We start from the raw sequence: 27806 nt of genomic DNA on the forward strand, positions 1-27806 counted from the left end.
ATGGAGTTGATGACCAAGGTATTGAGTAAGGATGTTAAGAAAAGACTAATCAAAACTTTGATTTGCAGCATAGTTATGTATGTGCAGAAGCATGGTCACTGAAGCAGGATGATAGAAGTAGATTGGATTATTTTGAAATGTGGGTGTGGAGGAGGATGGAGAAGTAGAAATGGACTGAAAGGAAAACAAATTAGGAAGTGCTAAGTATGGTGGGCAAGGAGAGGGGATTGTTGGGAGAAATCATAAGGAGGCAGGAAAAATGGATGCAAAGAATATTGATTGGCAGGGGGATGTTCTAGACTGTGATAGAGAAGAAAATGTTAGGCAAACAAGGGAAAGGCAGGAATAAGATGGGGTTGTCGGATGGTATGAAAGGAGGAAGGAAGTACACAGTAATGAAAAGGGACTTGTAGAGTAGGATGTTGGGTTGTTTTGTTAGGAGAACAAAATATTTATTTGGTCGTTGTGTCCATCCAAAACCAGCTTTAACCGGTAGATTACTTAATAAAAAATGGTAGTTACCTACTTAAATTAATATCAATTGATCAGTCATTACATGGGTTTTGATGGGTACCCATGTTAATTGCCCTCATGATAATACAATAAACAAGAAACCGCTTTTTCATTTTCAACAGCATACTATGTCACTGTTTACTTGAATGTCCTTGCTAATGAATTAAAATATTTGATGATTACAAACAAGTTAGAGCAATAGATTTTGCTGTATACAATGGTGAACCGAAGAATAATTGTAAGATCTGGTCCTTTCCCGGCATATTTGCTTGATGAAGTTTTCTCAGGTCTTCCACGGGGTCAGAGGCCTGGTACTACCTGACCCGGTGGAAGACCTGAGGAAACTTAATCAAAGAAGAATTATCTATGAAATCAAATATCGCAATACGCAAGCAGCTAGCAAATTCTTCTTCATGGCCTCATTTGATATGGAAAAAGGGATTATATCTATTTGAAAAGCATAAACAAGTCATATACAGGAATGGAACCTAACAAGTCATATACAGGAATGAAAAGTTTCACAAATTCATAATTACTTATTTCAAACTGATTACTTACATCCCGCATTCCTAAGTATGTTCTTTCGTTGATTTATGCTAAATATGAAGGTTTCGTTTCATGCATTACTTCTCCGACTTTGCTCAAATGACGAATGCAAAGGAAAGGGAAGTATTTAACATAAAAAATTTAAGAGCTCAGTGTTGAAATAAACTAAGTATATGCTACATATAACACAGGTATTGCTAAACAAAATTAATTACTATATTGCTTTAATAAAATAGAGAAGTTCAGTGTTCTTATGAAGTAGTTCTTACGAGATACTTTTTTGAAGTACTAATATTGCTAATTTCATTTCATTTGTTTTTCTGAATCACTCTGGTTATTTTTGATGTAAAATAATAGTGTTTAACATATGCGCCAAATCTCAAATTTAAAGATTTTAATACTCCAGGTGAAGATTACTAATGTAAAATAACTACTGTCATATTGAAAATATACTCAGGCAGAGTGACAAAGGTGGGAAACCAGCTGGGGTGTAACTCCACCCTGTTAGGCAGGTGAACTCCGCTGGCAGTGTGCGGTTCATATTAGCCCCCTATATGTTGTCAATATACTTAATATATAAGCATAAATTCTAAATTTTGATGAAGATTGTCACGAAAGAATTCATCAATTGAGTAAGGTGGGTTAGCAAGTAACCAGGTATATAACCTATTCTTGAAACTCTGGGTGCAGTCCAATTTCAACTGATCCGGCAGACAGTTATACAGTTGAATGTTCACGCTAGGAAATGAGTTTTAAGTTGAGGGCAGTCTACAATAAGCAGTATTTAGAATCGCTTTACCCCTTATAGTGTAATAATGGATGTGAGATCTGAATGGATAAGTTTCTAGATTAACTTTAACATGAATCAGAGCCTTAAAGATGTATGAACTAAATATAGTCATGATTTCATTCCTAGTAAAAAAAGACTCAGGAATCACATGGTGGTATATTAGCTAGATAGTGAAAGCCCTCTTTTACAGTAGCAAGATTTATTTAACATGTGGGGAATGACCCTATAACTCATCACCATAATTCGAATGACAATGAAAGAAGGCATGGTATAATGATAAACGATACTCTTCTGAGCTTTCTTAACATGTAAACAGCTTTACTCAATTTATGACAGATATGAATGATGTGGGTCTTCCGGTTCAGTTTTGTATCAATGTAAAGTCCTAGTATTTTAGTAGTGTCAATGTCAATTATTTTTTATTGAAGGTTGCATGCAAAATGCTGGTTTTTTCAGTATTTAGATGTAAATGGTTACTATCAAACCATTCTTTAACCTGCCTTTGAGCAGTGCTAAATTGTTCCTTTGCATCTTTTAGGTGTTGACATTTTCGTACAAAAGTGATGTCATCGGCATATGAAACATATTTAGATTTCATATTACAGGTCAATTCATTAATTATGATAATAAAAATTACTGGACCTAGCACCGAGCCCTAGTGTAGTCCCTTTACTGTCTGGATTAGTTATAAGAATATGATGTTTTAATTTAATTATTGCTTATAATTTTCTTTTGCTTTTTTAAAGGAAATCAGTCGAGGAAGAAATTAAATATATGTGAAGTGGAAGTAAATGGTTTACTGCAGGAAGATTACCATTTATGTAGATGTCCAAAGTGCATCCCACTTATTGAAATGTTAAATATTTTCTGGCTGGTGGAATGATGCATCGATCATAAGGACCTTCTGGCTAAAAATTTTATTGGCTGAATACACTTAATATATTGCACACTAGTAACTGACTTTACATAGATAAAAGACTACATAACCAATGTGCAGAGTTGTGGATAGACTTGTCTTTAGGTATATTTTAGAGATTACGAGAAAATATTCATCCAGTTGTGTAAAAAAATAAATTACTCAGCTTTATAATGAAGTCCAAAAAGAAAGTTAGTAAAAATGAGACTGAAGATCCAGTTGTCTTTCTGGGAAGGCTCCCATTGTGGATTAGCGAACAAAAAACCGTCCATGTATTTAGCAAATCTCATGAAATTCTAATAAAATCATTGCCTTCTTCTTCAATATTATATGAGTACAGATTAATGAAAAACTCATTTGTGAATAAATTAGTGAATGAATCGAGTCAGAATGAGGAAAGTGACAAAAGGTTAACTAGGTCAACTGGACAAAAGTTGGATGTAGACTTCAATGCCAAGCTACCTGATGATAGAAATTATAATTCTGGAGTGTTAGGAGCTTGCAGTGATCCCTTTCTTGGCTTTGAGTCATGCCATCATGCTATATATTTATCAAACAGTGAAGCCTTCCAGTTTCTAAGTAATGTGGAGGATAAAATTGATTTTGTCTTTAGTTTAGTGGTTACAGACATTGATTGCACTTTTGAGAAACAAGAAGGGAGTGGATCCTCTGAAAATAAATATAAGCCAAAAGTGTCTAGTGATGAAAGTCACCTAGTGGAACATAATAAAAGACTCGATGAAAATGCTTCTGTTCCCTTAATAAACTCTTTGGGTCAAGCCAATGTCCAGAATGATGACATTAGTAATCATATTGTAGCCAATGGCCAGCTCAGCCCGCAGAAGGTTGACTGCAGCAAAGATTTTTGTCGTCTGGGCTGCATGTGCGAGAGTCTTAAGGCCAAAAGAAAGAGAACACATTGTGGTCATGCAGACTGTATGTTTTCAAAAAAATGTCTTGGTCCCAGTTCAACATCCAGTGACTCCAGTAAATTAACACTTTTAAGCAAGCAGTCAAAATCTCCCGAGGGAGAGGTCATGCCAGCAAAAAGAACCAGGAAGCCACCTAAAAGGTGGCTTGAGGAGGAGGAAGAACTTGAATATTTAGCTGAAATAAAGAAAAGGTCAAGGATGCTAGCAGCTGCATCTCCTTCCTCAGTGAATAAGAGTGCAGGAGAGGATGATAGCAGGGTGTTAGATAGTGAGGGAAAACTCACAGGAACCAATAGGAAATGCGTTGAGAACAATCTAATGAACTCCCTTTCTTCATATAAGGAAAGCATACCTTTGCCAAAAAGGCCTTTAAATATGGCTATGAAAAGTACATCTGGTAGGCTTGGTCACCAGCCAAAAAAGGTTATCAGGAATAATGCAGGAATGTCATTGACTGGTAATTTTTGTTCAGATGGTATTTTAAAAGGAAACAACAAAAGCCCCAGTGGAGCTCATTCACTTAAGAATACTTCACCGAAAGATGCATGTAAATCTGGGACATCAGGTGAAAACCTGATTATGGGAGTCATTTCACGGCAGTATTTTAGAAATTATAAGGAGTATCGTAGATTTATTTTATCAGAAGAGGTAAGAGAGAATGAAATAGCCTATATTTGCACTTCCTTATTAAGTCCTCTACAATCAAATTCAATTAGGTTAATTAAGTGGTTAGAGTTAGAAGCAAAAGTTAGACAAGGTTCAGCTTACATGTGGCTAAGTCAGGTGCCAAAGTGTGTTGCCAAAGTGTTTGTTACAGAGAGGGATACTCCACCATGCACAAACAGTATTAACCTCAAAAATGTGGAAAATGTGTGCAATATACAATCAAGCATTGATTATTTTTTTCAGTTGTTCAAAAACCACCCTGATCAGTATATATGCTGCATTCTTTCCTGCCAAGGATATTCTTGGGAAATTAAAGGGAATTTAAATATGAAGACTAAGAGTAGTGATAGAATTATTTTTAAAATTATGAGGTCTAGTGTGAAGGGAGTGAAAGAACTAACTTTTGAAAATGGAGGCAAAAAAATTCTTATAACTGAGAGTTCTACCTTTGGAAAAGCTGAGGATGCTGCTCTTTGTGACCATTATGTCCTGGAGTCTGAAATTAATGAAATACCGGAGCCTGACATTTATTTATATGACTCAAATTATGTGCATTTTGTGGAGAAGTTGAAACCCTCTCCCAGAAGTTCATCAGAACTTGATTGGTATTGCCTGAACTTGGATAAGAGTTTTGATAAAATCATCGTGGATAAGTCAAACATAATAGCTACCTATCCACAAATGTTATATGCCCTTCAACTTTCTAAACAAAGAAACATCGCTGTGAGGATATCTTGTCATAACGGATCCAACTACATGTTCAACAACCAGGTCTGGAAGCAGGGTGTGTATGCAGATTATTCACTCAGTGAAATCTCTGTTAGAATTGGGCCTTACCATAGTAATGAGGTTCCTGATATTAGGGCATTTGTTAAAGTTGATGGGATTTTCTGCCGAACAGTGTTGAAACTTTCTAAGGAACCATTAAATGTGGAAGCAATGCCAAGAGTAATTAATAAAGAAAATAAGCTTCCTCATGATAAATTGAATGAATCATTGTTATCCTGTGACACAAATCCAAAAGCTCAGACAGTTGAAAAAGGGAAGGTGGAATTCAACTGCCCACAGCTTATCTCATCATCTCTTAATGGCAGTAATGCCCTTGCAACAACCAGTTATAACATTTCAGATCCAAATAGCATAGTTTCCGGGCCAATTGAATATAAATATGGTGGACTTCACTTAAAAGAAGTTCTTCCAGAACCAAATGCTTCAGAGCCAGGTTTCAACATCAGGATTGAGAGTGTTTTGGGAAATTGGTCAGGATTTGATGATATAGCAAATCCTGTATCTGCAGATGGGCCAGATATAAAAGATGCTGTGGTTGCCAATGATCCTGCTGACTCAAATAAGTTACATACTGAGTATGTAGAGTCTGGATACCTTGTCTCAGAAATACCAAACTTGAAGGCAATTGCTGTGACCAAAGGGGGGTGGTTTCCAGAGGAGTCAAATAAAATAGTAATTGTAGACCCATCATGGAGTATGAAGAATATTTCTTTGACCTTCGCCAGTGTAGAAGATGCTAGCATTTACCTTGGGTCAATCTCTAGGGTTAAGTTGTATCCAGATAACTTGGAAATCCAGTGGACCTTTGTGGAAGATTCTGTGTTCTTCATAAACTATAGAGCAAAAAAATCCAAAAGGTTCTTTGACATCCGAAACCTGACCGAAGATCAAGTAAGTAATTTAAAATTTGCTTGTGACAGATAAAAAAACTTTAATGCAGTTTTTTAATTATAAAGTATAGTCTTGGGAATGATGATGGAACAATACACAAAAAAAGGACACATTTTGATTTTTTTAATATATTGGTGGTGAAACTTTTTCACTGAAAGAATGAAGGCATATCATCTTCTATGCCTGTGAAAATACTTGTATTCACTTTCATGAACAATTTTGTGTGTGAGAGAGTATTTGTGTACATGCAAGTGTAAGCATGTAAATGCATCACATTTAAATAGTGTCTAGAATATGATATACTGTGTGATGAACTTTATGTTCATTCCATTGTTTATATGGGTATATTGATTAATAAAATAGATAGATGAGGGTAAATAATAAACCATAATTGATTTCTCCTGTGATTTCTTTTGAGCATTGTCATCCATACATAACAATAGCATAGGTTGCAAGGAGCTGCATTTCAGTTAATGCTAATTTTAGAAAATTTTGAAAGTTCTTATACATAGACTAATAAAGAGCACCTCTCCAATAAGATAACTTAAATTAGTTTATTCAGACAGTGAAAAGTGAATGTCTTCCACTTTGTCTATATCTGACTCAACCATTACTTTTCTCGAAATCGGCATTCACTTACAAAACAAATTTAATACCTCAGTCCAGATTAAACTGACCAACAATACCTTCATTCCAACAGCTGCCAACTATTGCTAAAAATGCTTCAACCCTTTTATATTGTCAGTCCATGTCTTCCATCTCTATGGTAAGACCACATCCTAACTTAAATACATGGACCTACTTAATGTTTCACGCATGAAACCTGGGTACCCTGAAAATCTACTCTGCAACAAAATCCTAAAAACTCTTACCTAACACACTCCTTGTCCCAAAAAATACTGCCCTAATCTTATCACCACATTCTTCCCTTGAACCCACAAAATCAGACATGTACAAACTCTACCATATTCTACAAAACAATGAGTCCCCACCGCTTCTATGCCCATTTTGGCCCCCTTTAGCAGAAGTGATGTTTTCAAATTTCATCGACCACCTGTGCACCCCCCCCCCTCATCTTTTCTTTGCCTCTTTCCACACCATGTAACCACCATTACTGCAAATGCTGCAATTTATTTCGTTCCTCAACCTCTCTGACTCCAGAATCCCTACCCAAAAATTATTCCTTGGGCACGTACATGTCAAATTTCATATACTGCCTTGTCTCTAACCTCTTGTCTTGCCTTCTATGTGGGTGAGGGCACTATAACCCTTCTCTCTGTTTGAAGAACCACTGCTTCTCAACTAAATCTTTCCCCTTCCTTAGTTAATCCAGGTTGCCCGAGCATTAGCATTCTCCATCTATACCTATGCCTTTTGTGTGTCTAAACCAAGTGTTTGTTATGATTAACTCCTGTTTCCTGCTGAATTATCATACTCTCTCCCTGTGTTCCTTCCTTGTTCCTAAACCATAGTCCCCTGCCTCACTACAGACTCAGCCTTTATCTATGATCACTTTCCCCCATCAATATCAAATATTTCGTTCTTGGAACACCTGTCCTTGAACTGATTGTATATCCTATTGAATTCTTCCTCCCTAAATTCATTGATTCAACTTTTCCTTACTACTTCTAATAGTAACTACTAATAATATTCTATCTGTTGCTTGTTTTATGTTTGCTCTTTGTCTTCCTACCTTGTTGTTCAATATTATTGTCACCCCTAACTGGCTCTCTGCCCCTCTGAGGTAAATTACTCTGAAACTATTACTCTAGTAATCCCCACTAACTTTCCAGCTCACCTCATACTGCCTGCAAATACCTCTCCATCTCCCTGGTTATATTTTCTAATTTTCCTGTCCTCAATATTGTCCTAACATCCCCAATTCGTATTCCTTTCCTCTTCTGTGTCTTTTTTACTGTTGCTTTCAGTTCTACTTTGCAAGGATTTTGCAAGATAATGATCCCTGTAAAACCTTGTCTCTCTTGCTGCTGAGCATGACACATGGCTGTTTGGTCTAAGTGTCATAGTACCAGGACTCATGTTATTGTAGCATTAATCCTAACAGTCTTTGTATAAATAATTGAGGTGGTATCCTGTTGAATTCCTGACTAGTGTTTTAAATATGACTCAATCATCCAAATGGTCCTCCCCCTGGGGTCAAATGTCTTCGCAGCTGCCAAACTGAGAAACAGGCACTGCAGACTACCTTTAGTTTGGCTACTCCCCTTTGACCTTGTGTGCATGGATGACATTACCTGTAGCAAGTTTTATGGTCCCTGCCAGCAGAGCCCTAGGGGTTATCAGAATGCTCATTATATTTTCCAGGAAGTTTTCATGTCTCAGAACATGTCCAACAAATTTAATTTTCCTTTTCTGCATCTCATATATTAGATTCCTTTCCTCTTTAATTTCTCTCCATACTTCTATGTTGCGTTTCTTGCCTGTCAATCTTGTCCTTGTTATCCTTGTCCAAAGCCACGTTTCCATTGTTTCCAATGGAGCCTTTTCCCTCTATCCCAATGTCCAAGGTTTACATCCATATTTTAATGTACTCCAAGTAAACCTTTTTGCAAAGGCTTTTCTAATTTCCAATTTCATGGGTTTGTTTCCTAAAAGTTTCTTTTTATTTTCATATGCCTTCTTCACCACTGCAGAAGTGAGGTCTGTAGTCTCATGTAATTACTCTGCCAAGGTAGCAGAACTCTTCTATTTGGCTTATCCTTGATTCCCCTTACATTAAATTTACAGGGGGTTCTGTCCTGTTCCTGAAAACTATCATAGCTTTGGTTTTCTTCACATTTCTTTTCAGTACCCCTTTTTTCAAAGCTGTGGACAGGGTTTTGAGCATTCTATTCATATTATTGGTTGATTCTGCCAGGATCACAGTATCATCTGCAAAACGAATGCAGTGTATCTTTCTTCCATTTATCTTTTAAGCATTTGTCTCCTCCTTCATTGTCTCTATAGTCTCTTCAAAATATAATTTAAATAGACATGGTAAAAGTGGACATCCGTATCTTACTCCTTTTGTAATATTTGCTTCTTTCTCACATTCCTTCACTTCTATAAAAGTGCTTTGGTTCTGGTGTAGCTGAAATATAGGCTTCCTGCTATGTGGTCTATTCCTTTTCTCCTCATGGTTTCAAATATAAGTTTCAATCTACAGTATTCAAGGCTTTTTCAGAATCATGAAGGTAAGGAAAACTTTCCTGTTCATGTCTAGCCTTCTCTCTTGGGTCAAGTTTTGACTTTCACTCTATCTGTTCCTGTGTTGTTATTTGCCTTTTTATTTCATAAGTGATTCAGCATTGATGATAATATTTTATTGCTTTGTTCTTTGTGAACTTAACTTTTTTCTTCCATGAAAATTGTTACCTGTTTTTGATTAATTAGTCTAATAAGGATGCATTTTTTGTCTAATAAGGATGCTTAATTTTGTGGTGTGCAATGCTTCTTGAATATGTATATATCTCCTATCAATTTCTGAAATAATCACCGAATAAGAAAAAACATAGGAGTATAACACGGGCCAAACGACTTTTCTCCAACAGCCAATCAATGAGTATAGCAGCAGATAGAATGTTTTACATGAAAATGAGATTGTACTGTTCACAAATTTGCCTAGGATTCTTAAATCACTGACCTCTGTCATTGTATTGGGTCATTAAAAAAAATTAAACGGCAATTCCTACTTATGCTGTGCTAATGCGCATGTATATTTGTAATGAAATTATACAAGGGTGATCTGAAAAGTTCTCAGCCTGATAATAAAAATGGCAATTTATGTTTTCAAAAAAGTTTTATTTTTCAAAATGGGTCGCGGTAGTCCAGGGGATAGAACATTGGGACTACTGACTGGAGGGTCTTGGGTTCAATTCGCGGGCAAGTCTCTGGGCACCTGCAGCTCCACCCAAGCTATTTGATTTTACGGGTACCAGATCTTCCTGGGAAACCATAACCGGCATAAGAAAAGGAACTGGCCCCCCTACCCTGATGTGTGAATTTCACATGCCGTCGGGCTTAGTACTGGGTGAACTCTACCATCACCTACCAAAGCGATCCTCGGGTTGATTACTGTGTTTATGGTATTCTATCACCTTTCATATGAATATATTTCATCCAGTATTGTTCCATTGCTGTAATCGCCTCTCTGTAGTGTTCTTCCAAAAGTGCAACATAGTCAATTGTTCCCAGCTCAACCTTGTGGAAATTCATTTTAATTAAATGAAGAATACAATGTATCTTTCCACTGTCCTTTATTTGCTTACAACCGGTTTCAACGCTCAAGCGTCATCATCAGGTGTCACTGCTCACAAGCTCACCACCTGATGTGACGCTCGAGCATTGAAACCGGTTGTAAGCAAATAAAGGACGGTGGAAAGATACATTGTATTCTTCATTTAATTTGCAATATAGTACTAATATACAGCTGTAATCAATTCTTGATTGGATGAAAAACATTGACCAGCCATAAACTTTAAAGCTTTCGGAAGAGGTGGAAGTCTGAGGGAGCCAAATTTAGGGAATAAGGTGGATGTTCCAGCACTTCATAGTGTAAAACCATCACTTTCCCAATTGCCAAGACAGATACTTGCATGCATGTATGCAAGAAGTAAGCAGATGCATTGTCCTGATGGGATATGGTTTTTTCCTCTGCAAGCCACCCTGCTTTCATGAATTTTTGCATCCAGTTTCAATATAAGGTTAGATTAATACTCCCCAGCTATTATTTTACCTTTTTTAAGAAAGTCAATCATCAAAATTCTTTTTGCATCCCAAAAAACGGACGCCATGAGCTTACCTGCTGATGGCACAATCTTTGCTTCTTTGGAGCTGAAGAACTGGCCTCTATCCACTACGTGGACTTTTGTTTCAATTCTGGTGTGTAATGGCGAATTCATGTTTCATCCATTTTCACATATTGGTAAAGGAAATCACTCACGTTTTTCGTTAAGTACACCAAGCACTATTTGGAAAATGTCATCTAAATGCATTTTTGATCACGTGCAACACCGATACCTTGCAAACCTTTGTCATGTACTATTCCTCATGACGGTAATGTATCTGTAAAACCGTGATGTGAATATTACTGATGCATTATGTTGATATCCGTACTGTATTAGAAATTTCACACCTTTTTGTATGCCAATCTTCTAATATCATATCATGTGCTTTTTCAATGATTTTCGGGGTGGTTTCACTTTTCGGATGTCCTTCAAGTAGAGTGTTTCATAGCAACATATACACTTGGCCACCCATTTCTCTATTGGACATTGAAGGATAGGAGTTCCTGTATGTATTTACAATCCTCTGATGAATTCCAGTCGGCATTGAAGATTCTTTTATGAAGAATTGCATCACTGCATGATACTCCCATTTTTTTCCATTTCTAATAACACACACACCACGACTGATTCATACAACTACTGAATGGATAAGTTGCAATTTCATACAGCGTGTACTCACAGTTGTGCCAACATGAAAGAAAAAAAACCATGTGAACAGTAATGCCATCTATGGACGAGTCCAAGAACTTTTGTGACCACCCTCTTATATAAATTGGGGAACTTTAATGTCTGTTATATTCTTTTACAGTTTATCACAGCAAACGGAGTGTTTTCTTATAATGAAGTATGTAGTGATAGTTTGCCACAATATGGCTTGAAGTTGGAGGATAACCGCAGGCTGCTGGAGTACAGAAGAAGACGAGAAATACGTGATGCAAAAAATGAGCTAATCAGTTTGCTACCCAGTCCGAAGACTGATGTGCTGGTGAAAGTTATTCATCGAGTAAGTATATGCAGCTTAAGGGTAATATTGGGTAGTGTCCATTATCACTCATCAACATAGCACTTGTCATTTAATTTTACTTGCAGAGATAAAACCAGAAAGTTTCTGGGTATAACATTGCAGTCAAGTATTTATGTATTTCCAGTGAACTTATCAAAATGAATAATTGGATCTCCTTTGATTGGTAAGCTCTCAACATTATACATACTTACAGATACTTTTTGCCTGTAAGGCAAAAAACATCTGTGAGTACTTCCAGATGGTAATCCCATATCTTTGATATTTGTTGAAAACTATGGCATGATTAGTGAGGCCGTAGTGAAAGCATAAACTGCTGGCAGCACTAGTTCCCCAATCAAAGACATAAGATGGTGTTAGTTCAGGAAATGCTACACTTCTTACTATGTAGGACTGGTGAAGTAAACTTGCAAAACACTGAAAGGAGTATTATTTATTGTCTTTTGTTGCTATTTTGTTTGAATTTATCATTCATCACATCATTACCGTTCTCAATATGAAAAATACTGTGTTTGCATGGCTTAAGTCAAATGTCACCAAGTGTAATGCATTAATGGAAAGATTCCTTTCTGGCAGTACATTTTTAAAAATAACTTTAAGCTAAATTGAAATGGAGGTAGATCATCCATATGCCATTCTTTAATCATTGCATTATTTTACACTTCAGCAAAAAAAAACAAAAATATTTCAAATTCAAAGCAATCAAGGAAGTTTTTCATAACACTCCTTCAAAATTGACTCTACAGACAGAGTTGTTAATATCTCAAGATAATAGCATCAATGCAATCTTGCATTGATGGGATTAGTCCATGTGATCAATCAGTGATTGTTTCAAGAGTTGATGATTCAGCTTAACATTAATGCATACATAAAGGGACAGAACAGAGTAATTAAGTCTAAGTTGTAGTATTTTCATTTGCAAAATGCTCCAATTTGAAATGCATATACCTGAGAAAAATTGTAATTTTATTTCTTTCCACAATTTTATCTGCCTTGCCATTTTTTCCTGCCTACTTCCACATTAGCATGGTGAAATTGTAATTATTTAAAGTGTTCAATTATTTCTCCTAATATTCAGGTTATGAGAAAGTTAAATTCTTGAATACAAACTTTTCATAAGACTTTGGTTACCAAAAAGCTTTGTCCAACTCAACAATCAAGTCATGCCAAATCCTCATCAAAGAATCTAAACTTCTTGGCATCATTGCTTACAAATTTTCTACTTCAGAAAATAATTCTTTCTCTGAATCAGATCCTCATGGGTTAGTTAGGTTTATTTCAAACAGGAAGCATTGCCAAAGATAACCTTACAGCTTCATCAATTCATCCAATTCACAAAAATGTGGAAGAAATGATAAAGATTGCGTTACAAATATTACCAGTAGTACATACAAACATCCTATGTTCTCAACTCTAACACAATGAAAGGTAATCACCATGATATAATGGAAATTGCAGTTGAAGTTACTAGTGGTGCTAATAGTATCAATGGCTGTATTTGTCATTCGGTATATAACTAAAGGTCTTTAACTAAAGAACCTCTTGTGTATTAAAATTTCTTACATTTTCATGTAAGACTGAAGTTGGCCTTTTGATTTTAATTCGTAGTAAGCAATTTCTGTTCATTGTTGATAAAAACAAGTCAAAAATAACTTTAATGGGTTTTAGTTGTTTGTAACTCTCTGTGTTTGCAGTGTGGGGAAATGAGTATATAGTGCAATCATATTGTCAATATATTTCCTTAGTAGTCATCCAAAAGTTAGACGAGTTTATCCTTACTTTATCAGTTTTCCGATATAAAGCTATTAATTTGGTTAATTGTATCCATAGTAACTTTGTGGAATTGCTTCATATCAAAATGAAATACACTATGTTATCCCACAGAAGAGCGTTATTGTACGACCTGGGTTTCGTCGAAGATCGACATCATCAGGTACAGAATATTCCCAGTCTAGGTTTAAATACATTTTTCAAATTATGAGAGGGGGGGCTGGAGGGGGAGAGGGAGGTTTGCAAAAATCGTTAGGAGGTGATTGGGATGAGAGGGAGAAAGGGTTAGGGTGTGGAGATGAGTGTCCAACTTGGGAAGGTACAGCGGTTGATGGTGAGGGGAGGGGAGGCACCACAGGCGGTAAAGCACCTAGGTACTTACCTAAGTTACGGAGGGGGGAATGGGAAGAGTCTATAACATCGTTAAGGAGAATATTTGACCCGGACACATTTCTTAATATTTCGAATTTCTCTAAACAGTCGAGCTTGAGTCCCTTATTTTCCAAGTGTAAAATTTTAAGTCTAAAATCACTCTGATGTTCCTCTTCAAGGAGGTGTTTCGCGAACAAGGAGGCGGGGTTCTTTTTACGTAAACACGCTTCATGTTCCTTGATCCTGTCCTTGAAGGAAAGGTCTATTTTATTTACTTTTCTTCAAGGAAAGGATCAAGGAACATGAAGCGTGTTTACGCAAAAAGAACCCCGCCTCCTTGTTCGCAAAACACCTCCTTGGAGAGGAACATCAGAGTGATTTTAGACCTAAAATTTTACACTTGGAAAATAAGGGACTCAAGCTCGACTGTTTAGAGAAATTCGAAATATTAAGAAATGTGTCCGGGTCAAATATTCTCCTTAACGATGTTATAGACTCTTCCCATTCCCCCCTCCGTAACTTAGGTAAGTACCTAGGTGCTTTACCACCTGTGGTGCCTCCCCTCCCCTCACCGTCAACCGCCGTACCTTCCCAAGTTGGACACTCATCTCCACACCCTAACCCTTTCTCCCTCTCATCCCAATCACCTCCTAACGATTTTTGCAAACCTCCCTCTCCCCCTCCAGCCCCCCCTCTCACAATTTGAAAAATGTATTTAAACCTAGACTGGGAATATTCTGTACCTGATGATGTCGATCTTTGACAAAACCCGGGTCGTACAATAAAGCTCTTCTGTGGGATAACATAGTGTATTTCATTGTGATATAAAGCTAAATATAAAAGGAGCTTAGTCTAAGTACAAAAAATAATACAGTGAAATTTTTGTATGTACTAACCTATTAACAAGTGTTATTATTGTGTACTATATGTTTTGAAGAAAAATTTCTATCCATCATGGGCAAAGCCTTGGAAATTACCCAACTTTTTGAAAATGATTGTAATCCTTATTCAAATCTCCCATGATTGATATTAAAAAAACACACAATTAAAATTAGGTATTAGGCATCTGTAATCCATCTTAATAGTCTCACAGTTGCTAATATTCAATGGCCTTGGAATTCAGTATGCATGAAAGATTCCATGTGTGTAACCCTAATTTAAGTTTAATCTTTTTCAAAATGATTCATTTTTACTGAATCTATTTAAAATCTAAGGGAACAAAACAGGATACCTAAAGTAAATTGAAACTAATAGGCCTCTTTGTAGTTAATTCCCGTCCACCCCTTATTTTGATGTTTTGGGGTGTGCTGAGCTTTCTTCTTATTATTTTTTAAGTGTATCCATCAAAATTTTAGTAAATTCAATCACATTGAAAAAATTGATTAACTGGAGTTGAATAACTGGTTACAAGCATTTCTAAAGTTACTAAAGCCACTCTTGACAAAATTAATAATTTTGTTAGTGTTTTCATGTACTTTCAAAATTGGAAAAGTGTGGGGCATGATTATGAACATTTTCAAGGAGTTAAGTTATTACAAATACTGGAACCAACACATTTGAGCTCATTTTTCTCATGTGTGATATAGGATTAAATAACAGTAAGCGACCTTGCTCAGAGGAACATTAAATATTATTTTCTGCTCTATTTCACATTTGAGCTCAAATGGTGTGCCTCAAAATATTTCAAATATTTGAATTGCTAACACTCCCACTGCACTCATTGGGCGGAACTATGTGATGTCTGTTTTATACCTGATGTGCGAACCATTTTGAGAAATGACGTCAATGCCGTTTTCAATGATTTGTACCTCCAGTAAAATCATGCTTCTTTTGGGAGCCACATTGTGGCATTTATGATTATTTCAAGTTCATACTTGTGGTATACTTCCTAATGCAACTTACAGTTATTTAAAAATAGAAAAAATCTGATGCACATGGTAGAAATACTCTCATTTTATTCGCCATAGTGGTTTGTTTAATTTAAAAAGAGCAATGATATACATGAATTATATTATACAGGTATAAATGATGTGGTGGCTACAATCTGCAATTAAAAAATAAAAATTTGATTCATTGATGTATAGCTATCTCCATATTATCGAATCAATTTAACCTGTTTGTCTGATTACTAAGTGTTATTAACATGTTGTGTACCAGGGTATTAAAATTTATTTTAATCCTCTCTTCTGTTGGATTTTTAAATTGTAATTTTTGAGCATGCATTGCTTCAGTAAAATTATCATAACTTTCCTAAAAATTGAAAATTTTTAATGGAGCTTTGAATGTAATACTGGTAAATAATTTTAGTATTTCATTGTAGTGTAATACCTCATGAAACATTTTCCTTTGTGGAGTGAAATATTTGAAGAAGAGCAGACATACCTCGTCTCCTTCCTTATTTTTATTGAAGCACACACTTTGCATCTTCTAGTGTGGTATTTTTTCTTCCCCTTACCCATGATAGGAAGGAGATGATGTTTACTAAGGTCTCAAGAGACGATTTGGGTGATTCCTTGAAGGAACGCACTGCGTCACCTTATCATTGCTGTCGTCCTCCAAAGATAACTCCCCTGGCTCCTCTCTACTCGTAGCCCATTCTTTGGCGGTCTGGATCAGAAAGCCTTTGAATCAAATGCTATTTTGTTTTATAAACTCTAAAAGCATTAGAAAGAGCACAATTAATAAGCCACAGGACTTCTTTCTGTAACCATTTAATTGTTTTTTTCATGATTGTTTAATACAATAAATACACATCTGCCCTTTCTATGCCTTTCATGAACTTACTGTATTTCAAAATGCATGTACGTTTTTTGATTTGCAGTCCTGTGATCTTATCTTTCAGCCGTGTATTACCCATCTTAGAGCTGTGAATAATACTAATCATCCTCAACTCCCTTTTATCTTTCCCAATCACCAGAAGTACTTCACCTGTATGAGAAAATGTGCTCTGTATCTTTTTCATTGTTTTTGCATCAGTATTCAATCTGGTAGGGAGCCCTCTATTTGACTTGATGGTTGTAGTAGAGATTTCTGGTGAATTATTGTCTTCATTGGCAATCTTATCAGAGCCACTTTCACTCATCAAGAGAGTAGTGGATTTTCTATTTCTGACCTTCACTACAATATTGTAATCACTTCTGATCTCTTCATCACACTCTAATAGCACATCTGACAAATCATTGATGCCCAGATCTTATAAAATTTCTTCTTCCTGCAAAGCACTCTCTATATATGCGATGTCATTTTATGGAATATTCCTTTGAATATTTTGAAAAATACAGATTGAGTAAACCGTCTCACGAGACAAACCCAACACCAAAATCACAATTCACCAGGACTCAAGGTAACGAACTGCTCAAGATACACCAAAGAATGAACTGACCAGACCCATAAAGGAACTATGGATGATTCCTTTTAGGCCCCTTTATTCTTTTCATGAATGTTTACGTTGAAGGAGCAGAGCTGAGAGTGCATTCCATTAGCAGGGAGTGGAACTTGCAGGCTAGGCAATGGTCCTTTAGGCAATAGAGATAAGGTTCCCCGCTAATAGCTCAGCTAGGGCCATGTGGATAAACACTTGAGAAATAATGATGCAAGGTGTTGGGGTACCTGAGGAAGAGATGAAAGAAATATACGGGACAAATGCACAATGGCACTCTCAGATGCATTGGAAGCACTTTACCGGACATTGAAAGAGATGCGCAATGACTCGAGATGCTTTGGTGGTACAACAATTTTACTGCCTGGCAATTTCCGCCAAACACTGTAAGTCATTCCAAGATCGACTGCTATTGATGAAATTAAAGGTTGCCTCAAATCATCAAATCTGTGGCACTATGTGAAGAAACTTCAACTGACAACAAACATGGTAGTTGCATTGCTGAACGATCCATTTGCTGAAGATTTCTCCAAGCAGTTGTTGACTATCGGTAATGGCCGTGTTCCTGTCGATGAATCGAGCGGATTTCTTTCATTTCCTCAGAATTTTTGCAATTTCAGTTAATCAAACGATGAGCTCATCAACAAAGTGTTCCCGAACATCATTAATAACCACAAAAATCACAAATGGTAGAGTGAGTGAGCAATTTTAGTGGCTAAGAACAAAGATGTGGATGACAAACTTCGTAATTCAGAATCAAATCGTTAGCACTCTGTATTCATTCAAATCTATTGACTTTGAAACAAACAAAGATGAAGTCGCCAACTATCCATCTGAGTTTTTAAACTCCTTGGATGTGCCTGGCTTAGCACCACACAATTTACATATATATATATACATTATACATATGTATATATATTTATTTATATATATATGTATATGTATATATACATACACACACATATATATATATGAAAGGTATCAGATGGATTATATCCTGGTTAGACACAGGTTTAGGAACAGTGTGATATATTTGCACAGCTTCCCGGGAGCGGATTCGGAGTCAGACCACAATTTAGTTGTTATGAAATGTAGCGTACGTTTCAAAAAGATAAGGCAGGGGCGGCGAGTTAGAAAATGGAATGTAGAAGCATTAAATGGTTTGAAAAGGAAGGAATACAAACAGGCGGTAGAGAAAATCATGGAGGATGGTAAAGAGCTAAGTACTATCGAAGAAAAATGGGAAAGTATCAAAAAAGGGTTGTCCCAAGCCGCAAATGACACTATTGGAACCGTTAACGCTAAAAGGACTAGGAAACCATGTATCACGGATGAGATGATTACAAAGATGGATGAGCGGAGAAAATGGAAGAATGTAAATACAGAGTTAGGCAAACTGAAGTACAAAGAATTAAACAATAAATTCAGGCAGGCAACAAATAAAGAAAAATCAGCATGGTGAAAGATGCAGTGCGAGGATATGGAAAGTCTGCAGAGGAAGGGGGAAATCGGTGCGCTTTACAGCATAGTTAAATCTTTATTGGGAAGTAAGAAAGGGAGATCTTTGCTAACAGTTAGAGATAAGGTGGGTAAGGTAATAGTTGACACAGGAAAGATCCAAGAGATATGGAAGGAGTATATAGAAGAACTGCATAGTGAAGAACTTTGACCAACAAAGTTAGACATTGAAAAAGAATATGACGTAGAGGAAGATAGCCTAGGTTCAGGCATACTAGATGAAGAGATAGATTGGGCATTAAGGGAGATGAAACTAAATAAGGCTGTGGGGGTGGATAACATTCCCGTGGAACTATTGAAATGTTTAGGAAAATGTGGAAGGAAGAGGCTATAAGGGCTCACTCGTAGTATTTATGAGGAAGGAATCTGGCGGGAAGACTTTGTGAGATCAGTTTTAGTTCCTATTCCGAAAAAGGTAAAGGCCACGTCATGTGAGGACTATAGGACAATTAGTTTGATATTCCACGCAGCTAAAGTTGTTCTCAGGATCATAAACAAAAGGATAAAGAGTAGGGCAAATGATTACTTAGGGGATGGTCAGTTTGGGTTTAGGAAGGGGAGAGGTACGCGTGATGCCATTGCAGTAATGAGATTATTAATCGAGAGGAATATAGAAAACACAACCAGGAGGTATTTGCCTGTTTCGTAGATTTCGAAAAAGCGTTTGATAGAGTGAATTGGGAAAACTAATGAGTATATTGAAGAAAATAAGAATAGATTGGAGGGAAAGGAGGCTAATCTGCACATGTCTCAGACTGCTCAGGTGCGGGTAGGAAATGGGGAGTCCAGATGGGCAGTGTTAAGAAGAGGTGTAAGGCAAGGTTGCTCATTATCACCATTGCTGTTCAATCTGTATGTAGAGGAAATGATTAAAGAGGCATGGGAAGAACTTGAGGTAGGAATGAAAGTGGGCGGGGAATTCGTAAACTCAGTTAGGTTTGCTGATGACCAAGCTTTAATTTGTCAGTCAGCCAAGGGGTTGCAAGCATTGCTTAGTGAATTGGAAATTCAGTGCAACAGGTATGGGATGAGAATCAATATTAATAAAACAAAGGTCATGCGATTTTCTAGAAAGAAAAAGGCTAAGTTAAACATTAAAATAGGAGGGCAAAAACTAGAGCAGGTAAAACAATTTACGTATCTCGGTAGTGTTTTGGACCAACACGGTCATAGTAGTTGGGACGTAAGGAAAAGAATTGTGCTAGGCAAAGAGGCTTTCACAAGGAGGAGGGAGTATATATATATATATATATATATATATATATATATATATATATATATATATATATATATACATACATACATATATATATACATATATATATATATATATACATATATATATATATATATATATATATATATATATATATATATATTTATTTATATATATATGTATATATATACATACATACATTTATACATGTACTTGTACATATCCATGCTGTTTTCTCATGTACGAGGGTCATCCGGAAAGTAGTACCCGTTCGTGAAATAAAGACACAAAAGTAAATATTAACAAACATAAAAAATTTTATTTGAAAGAGGATACTTTAAACTACTTCTCAACATAATCTCCAAGCAAATTAAGGCATTTGTCATAACGTGTGACAAGTTTCTGTATTCCTGCTGCATAGTCCTTCGCCGCCAGCTCATTGAGATACGCGAGGGACCCATCTTGCACAAATTTTTGCATAATGCAGATGGTGTTTAACAATTTCATGAACAATTGTTCGAGAAACATTGGGAAAATGCTCACAGATGTCATCAATTGTGACGCGCCGATCGTTCCTCACGAATTCGTCAACTGAGCTCACCAGTTGGTCTGTAATGACAGACGGTCTCCCCGAACGCTCATCGTCGTGTGTGTTCCCCCTCCCCATGTTGAAGTTGCGACACCACCGCCGAACAGACGACTCGTCCATTACATTGTCTCCATACACCTCCTTTAATTGGCGATGAATATCACATGGGCGAACGTTTCTTGCATTGAGGAATTTAATCACTGCCCTCACTTCACAACTGGCGGCGTTCTCAATTTTTTTAAACATTGTAAACAATCACAGAAACAACACAGGCAATGCTAGCGTCACGCAACTTGGCTCAGAGAAGGCAGACAAGCCACTGAAGCTATCTGACCTCGTCCAGCGGCTACTCGCGTCGTCAGCACTTCATGCGGCACGAACGGGTACTACTTTCCGGATGACCCTCGTATGTATATATATATATACACACACACACACACACTCGGTGTGCGGTGCTTTATTCCAGAAAAATTTCAATTTGAATTTCCTGCCATATATCATAGTTCCACTGGAGGTCGTGATTGGTGTTCTTGAAAGCTATCAGTTTGATAGAAATGGGAAGAATTAATCTGGAGAAAATGAAATGGTGATGGGTAGAACAGTTCACTTGTTTAGGAGGAGGGTATGCAGAGTACTGTCATTAAAAGAAGAATTGCGAGAGGAAAAAACAGTTTTGCAACAAAAGTGATGGCAGACACCTTAGTTAAAGATGTAGAGAAAAGACTGGTGAAAACTTTGTTATGGAGTGTAAATCTGTATGGCTCCGAAACTTAATTATTTAGGGAAGAGTGCAGGTGTGGATAGGAGGATTTTTAGATTTGAGGGTGGAGAAGAATTGAGAAAATAAAATTGGCTGAAAGGAAAACAAACTACATGGGGGTGTCTTACTTAAACTTAAAATTATTACTAAGAATAATCAAGATAGAAACTTAATTTTTCTTTTATATTGATAAGACTTCTCAACATAGTCACTATCTAGAGTAATACATTTCTTCCAGTGTTTCCGGACCTTTCGAAGGAAGTCGTTGAACTCATCATATTGCATTGAAAACTATTGTTCCACCCCTTACATGACATGTGCTTCCACTCCTTGCTCATCACTTTGGTTTCTGTATCATATTGATGAGTCCAAGATTCAATCATTATTACCAGTCAATCAAAATAAATTGTCTTCATCTTGCTCCAAATGCCTCAACATCTCCTTTGACAGATTGTGCCATGTTTGCTGCTGAAAAGGAGTCAGAAGTTGTGGAAACCAGTGTGCTGAAACCTTTGACATGTGCAATTCTTCTTGATTAATTTTTCACCCACTGCCATAGCTAAAATCAGCCTCATTCATGATCATTTGGATCCTCCACTTTCTTAACACTGGCTGCATTATCTGTGATTGATAGTCTTCCACTTCTTGGATCATCTGTGAGGGATATATGGCCAGTTTGAAAACTCCTCCACTTCACAACTGTGTAATATGATGGGCTATCATTTCCATAAACTGGCAATTTATCATAGATTTACTGGACGCTAACCTTTCAAATAAAGGAATATTATTATTATTAGTATCATCGCCAGGAAACCTCACAATGATCCATCAAGACCTATTTTCCATGAATTAAATTTGCTACCACTCCCATGCGTCTACTTTTTTTCAATTCTATGCATAAAAAATAACATTGACAACTATTCTCATAACTCTGCCTATCGTCATCATTACACCAGAGTAAAGAATAACATCCATATTAGGAATATAAGAACTAAAGCATTGAAATTAGGACCCAGTGAAATGGGCATCAGATTATATAACAAACTATCCAAAAGTATCAAGGATACAAAGGGAACTGCTGCATTCAGGCATAAATTAAAAAGATATCTTCAGCGTAGTATGTTCTATTCGGTTGACGAACATCTCAACAAATTCCCAACCAGTAAGTTCATACTTCTAGTTTATAGAAATGGTCATGATCCAATTCATGTTGGTGATCAATGATTTTTCTGAATCAATATTTCATGTGCATTTTACAGCTAATGTGCATGGGTTTGTGCCAAATATTATGTAACTGTGAGCATCATTACTATGTATCTCAATTGAGCCTGTGTCTTCGCTCCTTTTTGACGTGCCTTATATCATGTACACACACCACCCACCTGGTATTTTTGTATTGTGATCTCTGGGGAAATAAAAAGTCATAATAATAATAATATCTTCTCTATACTGCAAGTTGCTTCAATCCTATAGCAAAATAAATCAACATTATGTGCAAAAGGATCAATTAAAATGCAGAATAAATTTTTTTCAGATATCTCGCTTATTTCTTAGTAGTAATCTTTTTTAAATGATACCCCCACCAATGAAGCCCTGGGCTTTATATCGGAAGGGAAATGGCTGTTGGACAAAATTGGAAAAAGATAGGGAAGGGGAGGTATTGAAATATATTGGAATGCTGAAGAGTCTAATTGAGGGTAGGATGCTAGGAAAGTGATGAAAATGGAGGAAAAGAATAGGGATTTTTGTTGAAATTAAGGGTGGTAAAAAGTATGCATGGCTAATAAATTGAGTATTGTAATATTTTGTGTGTGGTTTAATGATATTTTGTGTGATATTACTGCTTAGAAATATTGTAGTGTGTAGTGCCAAGGTGCATCAAAAACCTACCCTAAGTCAATACACTACTATTAATAACAATATACTGGGTGTTACAATGGTGTCTCACCCACTGCACCTTCCTCATCTCACAGAACTCCTGAATCCACCCCTGGGTGGTTACCTTGGGTTTTTCCTCGGATGGGGTTATGTTTAAATATTATTAGTTAAAATTTTATCCATTTACTGTCAAATCTAACACTGACTTATTTTTTACAGTCACGGCAACTGATTCGGTCCTTACAAGAGGGAGAAAAAGATCTCCTTGAACAGTTTATCCTTGAAAATAATTATAAAACAAAACTTTTATCAGTGCTACGAAAAAAATGCCCAGGTAATTATGGAAGTTTCTTTTCTTTTTTTTTGTTCATAGCATTGTTTTACATGCTTTAGTGTAAAGGAACTATTGCATCTATGGACTTTTGTATTGACCACATTTTTGTATTCAAGATACTTGTAGTAGCTTAATATATGTGGACACCTATACATAACCATCGCATCATTCCCTTTTGAGGTAGGCACAGAAATCTGATTTTTAGTTTTCTTATAAAAGATTTACTTCATTTACTAATTTTTTTTGTGATACTCAGGCATGATTTTCTGTTCCTAAGATAATATACCTAAATTTCAAACCTCTTGGAATACATTTTCTAAGTATTTCCCAACCTTTCAAACATTTACTTTTCTCTTGTCGAAATCTGTGGTGACTCCCCATCCATTTTGTTAAAATGACCAAATCAGCAGAGCCCAGTTTTTTCATGCTTAATGTTCTTACAAAATGCTGTCAGGTACAAAATTATAGATAATGGAATCAGGTCATGTTCATCACAGAAAAAAGTAAGTTGCAGCTTTTAAAGTATTTCGTTTATGTGATGCATTATTATTATTATTTGGTAATCTACTGGATAAGGTAGGTTTTTGGATGGATACAACTACTAAATAAATATTTTGTGACTCCTAACAAAATACAATCCAGCAACCTAATATTCATTAGGTCCCTCTTCATCTCCGAGTACTTTCTTCCTCCTTTCATCCTGTCCAACAACCCTATCCTGTTCCTTCCCTTTCCTCATCTGCCCAGCATTTTCCCCTCTATTACAGTTTTCAACATCCCACTGCCAGTCTGTACGCTCTTCATCCATTTTTCCTGACTCCATAGGATTTCTCCCAACAAACCCCTCTCTTTGCCCAACATATACCAAGTACTTCCTCATTTGTTTTCCTTTTGGTCCATTTCATCTTCTCCGTCATTCTGCACACCCACATTTCAAAAGCCTCTAGTCTACCTCTATCCTCCTGCTTCAATGACCACGTTTCTGCGCCGTACATAGCTATGCTCCATATCAAAGTTTTTGTTCACAAATTGATCGCACTGTTTCTAAACGTGTGCCTAGCCAGAATATAAGCTAACTGATACATTTCTGAGTCACCTGGCATTTTCCATGTATACCTGCGTCTTTTGTGGTGTCTAAACCAAGTGTTGGTGATGACTAACCCCTGTCTCCTGCAGAACTCAACTACTTTCTCCCCACGGTCATTCCTCATGCCTAAACCGTAGGCCCCCACCTCACCACCATCTTTTCCTTTGCCTACCGTCGCATTCCATTCCCCCATCACTATCAAATGTTTCCCTGCGGGAACACATGTGATTATGTCCTCTAACTGATCATATATCCTATCGACCTCTGATAATGGGCAATCCTGTCTTACACCCCTTCCTAACACTGCCCATCCGGACTCCCCATTTCCCATCTGCATCTGAGCAGTCTGAGACATGTACAGGTTGCGGATTAGCCTCCTTTCCCTCCAATCTATTCCTATTTTCTTCAATATACTCATTACTTTTTCCCAATTCACTCTATCAAACACTTTTTTGAAATCTACGAAACAGGCAAATACCTCCTGGTTGTGTTCTTCATTCCTCTCGATTAATAATCTCGTTACTGCAATGGCATCACGCGTACCTCTCCCCTTCCTGAACCCAAACTGATCATCCCCTAAGTAATCATTTGCCCTATTCTCTATCCCTTTTGTTAATGATCCTGAGAACAACTTTAGCTGCGTGGGATATCAAACTTATCGTCCTGTAGTCCTCACATGATGAAGCCTTTTCCTTTTTCAGAATAGGAACTAAAACTGATCTCACAAAGTCTTCCGGCCAGATTCTCTCCTCATAAATACTACGAATCAGCCCATATAGCCTCTTCCTCACACATTTTCCTAAACATTTCAATAGTTCCGCGGGAATGTTATCCACCCTAACGGCCTTATTTAGTTTTAAATTTTTGAACTATAAATGATACAAATAAAATAAATGTTTGATTACTCTCAATTGAGCAGCCCTTGCATTTCAAAAAGCCATAAACTCTTGTGGTCATCTTATTACGTTTGTATATCATTTTTAGAGTATTCTATAACTTCTTCCTTAAAAAAGGATATCTTTGGAATGTGGATACCTTTCGTCTTTGGGGAGATAGAAATTTAATCCCTAAGTCTTAGCTCTATTTGGCTAGTTTGAATTACTCAGTATTATCTGCTCCAAGGTATATAATTATCCTGAATATACTGTCAAGTTTTGGAGACCCTACCTTCATTTGCCACCAAGTCAAGACTGTCATGGACTCACAGAAAATGTCGTACATCATTGTGTATGTTATATATGACCCTGTTTAATGATGCATTATACCTACACTTGTATAATACAAAGCAATGTTTGTTTCTGAAATAGCCTCTAATGTATGTTTTTTTATTGTTAATTTAGGAGAGAAAATGTACCAGATTTTTGAGCAGTTGGAAAAAATATCAAGGTATAGTTGTATTTTGTATTATCTTTTCTAGACTCCCTTATTTGCAAATATATTGCCATTATTAAATAATATGCATTGCCAATACCCTGAAGTTAGAGATGAGTGAAATATCAATTTCTTTTCAATTTAAATATTAAACTCTGAGATCTAATCTTGTCTCAGCTGTCAAAATCTACTGTCACTTAATATAGGCCTACACTATTTCCTCTGATTGCATTGAGACCAAATTTTAGGTGGTTAGCCATCAACATCTCATGAGACAAATTAATTCATTAGGTTATACAGTGTATAATGAGGAAATGAAAGCTAATTTGGACCAAAGTGTGCTTGAAATATGTACAATTCCATTTTACTTATTCTTAACTCAATACTCAATTATTTAGAAATAGTTAGTAGCATAATTATGTATATTTATGAAATGGATTTAATCAGGAATGTAGATTAACTGCATTTATTTAACTTCTTTATTGTTTATTTTTCTAATTAATTAATGTTTTTATGTATTTTAGGCCACACACAGATACAAACCTAAATTATGATGGGGCGTATAGAAGCAGTACTCTCATAGAACCCACATGCCAGGTGTCTCAGAAAGGTTCACAGACCCCTGTTCCTAAGAAAAGTAAGAAATTTTTATTAAAGGAGAAACTCAATCAAAAATTCCTGTTAATTGCACATTATTCAGTTGGTAGTCCAATAGAGAAATAGCGCAGTATTGTTTACAATCCAGTCCAGTTTTCAATAAACACAAAGTTTTGCAGTTTAAAGGAATTGTTAGTCTTGGTTTGGGCATAAATAAATAATCCTTAATTCATGGTATTGTGCAACTGGTTTAGTGTGCCTTGAATGAATTATGTAGTTTGCCCATTTATGACCACACTATGACACAACTAATTGTAATATGTGGATGCCAGCTGAAAGCTGACTTTAAATGTGTAATTCAATACTTAGATGAGTTCATGAGAGTGGAGGAATTTAAGTGACAAAATTAACTCTAGGGCATGCTGTCTTTTGAATTAATCTGGTGTGTTTGCTATTAATATAATTTTAATCATATATGTATAAACATTTAACGTTGTATGTAGGGCTATGGAAAACCCACATTTCACTAATTAACTCATTTTTCACCATCATCAAAAGTGGCGTACCTATTAGAAGGAAGATTTTGGATGGTCCATAGGAACTGTATATTTTATACTGCATTGTCTTCCTTTTGCTTGCCTCCCATTATGTCGATCTGTAGTTCTTTGTAATTTTTACCTGCCTTCACACCAGAAGCATGTCTATTCTTTCCTCCTCATTGCATGCCTAACAATCCCCCTTATATCAAAGCTGTCAGCATCTCATTGCCCTTCACTCTCTCCTCCTATTACTTATGTATTGCCAGCCCTGGTGCTGGTGGGTTAATGCCCTTGCCTACCTAGGGCTTGGGTGTTTGTAATTGTAAATGTACAAGGGTTAGGTGCAAGAAGGGACTATAAAGTCCCGGTCTTTCCCCAAAATAGAAAGATGTAAAATAAATTTAAAAACAATTTTTTTTATTCTAATGAACCAGCTTCTCTTCTCACACCATGTGTAAGATTTGTCTTTGAGTCTCCTTTTTCATTTATCTAATTTTCTTTATTATAACCTCTAATATATACTCAAGGTTTTGGATTCATACAAA

At 36.4% G+C, this 27806-nt stretch overlaps 1 protein-coding gene across 1 annotated transcript in view; it reads left to right on the forward strand.

The window, feature by feature from the left end:
- Positions 1 to 2932: 2932 nt before the first annotated feature.
- Positions 2933 to 27806, forward strand: part of ocm (over compensating males) — a 29442-nt gene continuing 4568 nt past the window's right edge. The window contains exons 1-5 of the mRNA XM_071596537.1: positions 2933 to 6043; positions 11639 to 11833; positions 23553 to 23667; positions 26095 to 26140; positions 26650 to 26762. Coding sequence (XP_071452638.1) covers positions 2939 to 6043; positions 11639 to 11833; positions 23553 to 23667; positions 26095 to 26140; positions 26650 to 26762 — 3574 coding nt within the window. The 5' untranslated portion in view covers positions 2933 to 2938. The remainder of the gene's footprint in view (positions 6044 to 11638; positions 11834 to 23552; positions 23668 to 26094; positions 26141 to 26649; positions 26763 to 27806) is intronic.

Source organism: Hetaerina americana, unplaced genomic scaffold (genome assembly GCF_022747635.1).
Source record: "Hetaerina americana unplaced genomic scaffold, ioHetAmer1.1.p SCAF_8, whole genome shotgun sequence".
Classification (NCBI taxonomy): domain Eukaryota; kingdom Metazoa; phylum Arthropoda; class Insecta; order Odonata; family Calopterygidae; genus Hetaerina; species Hetaerina americana.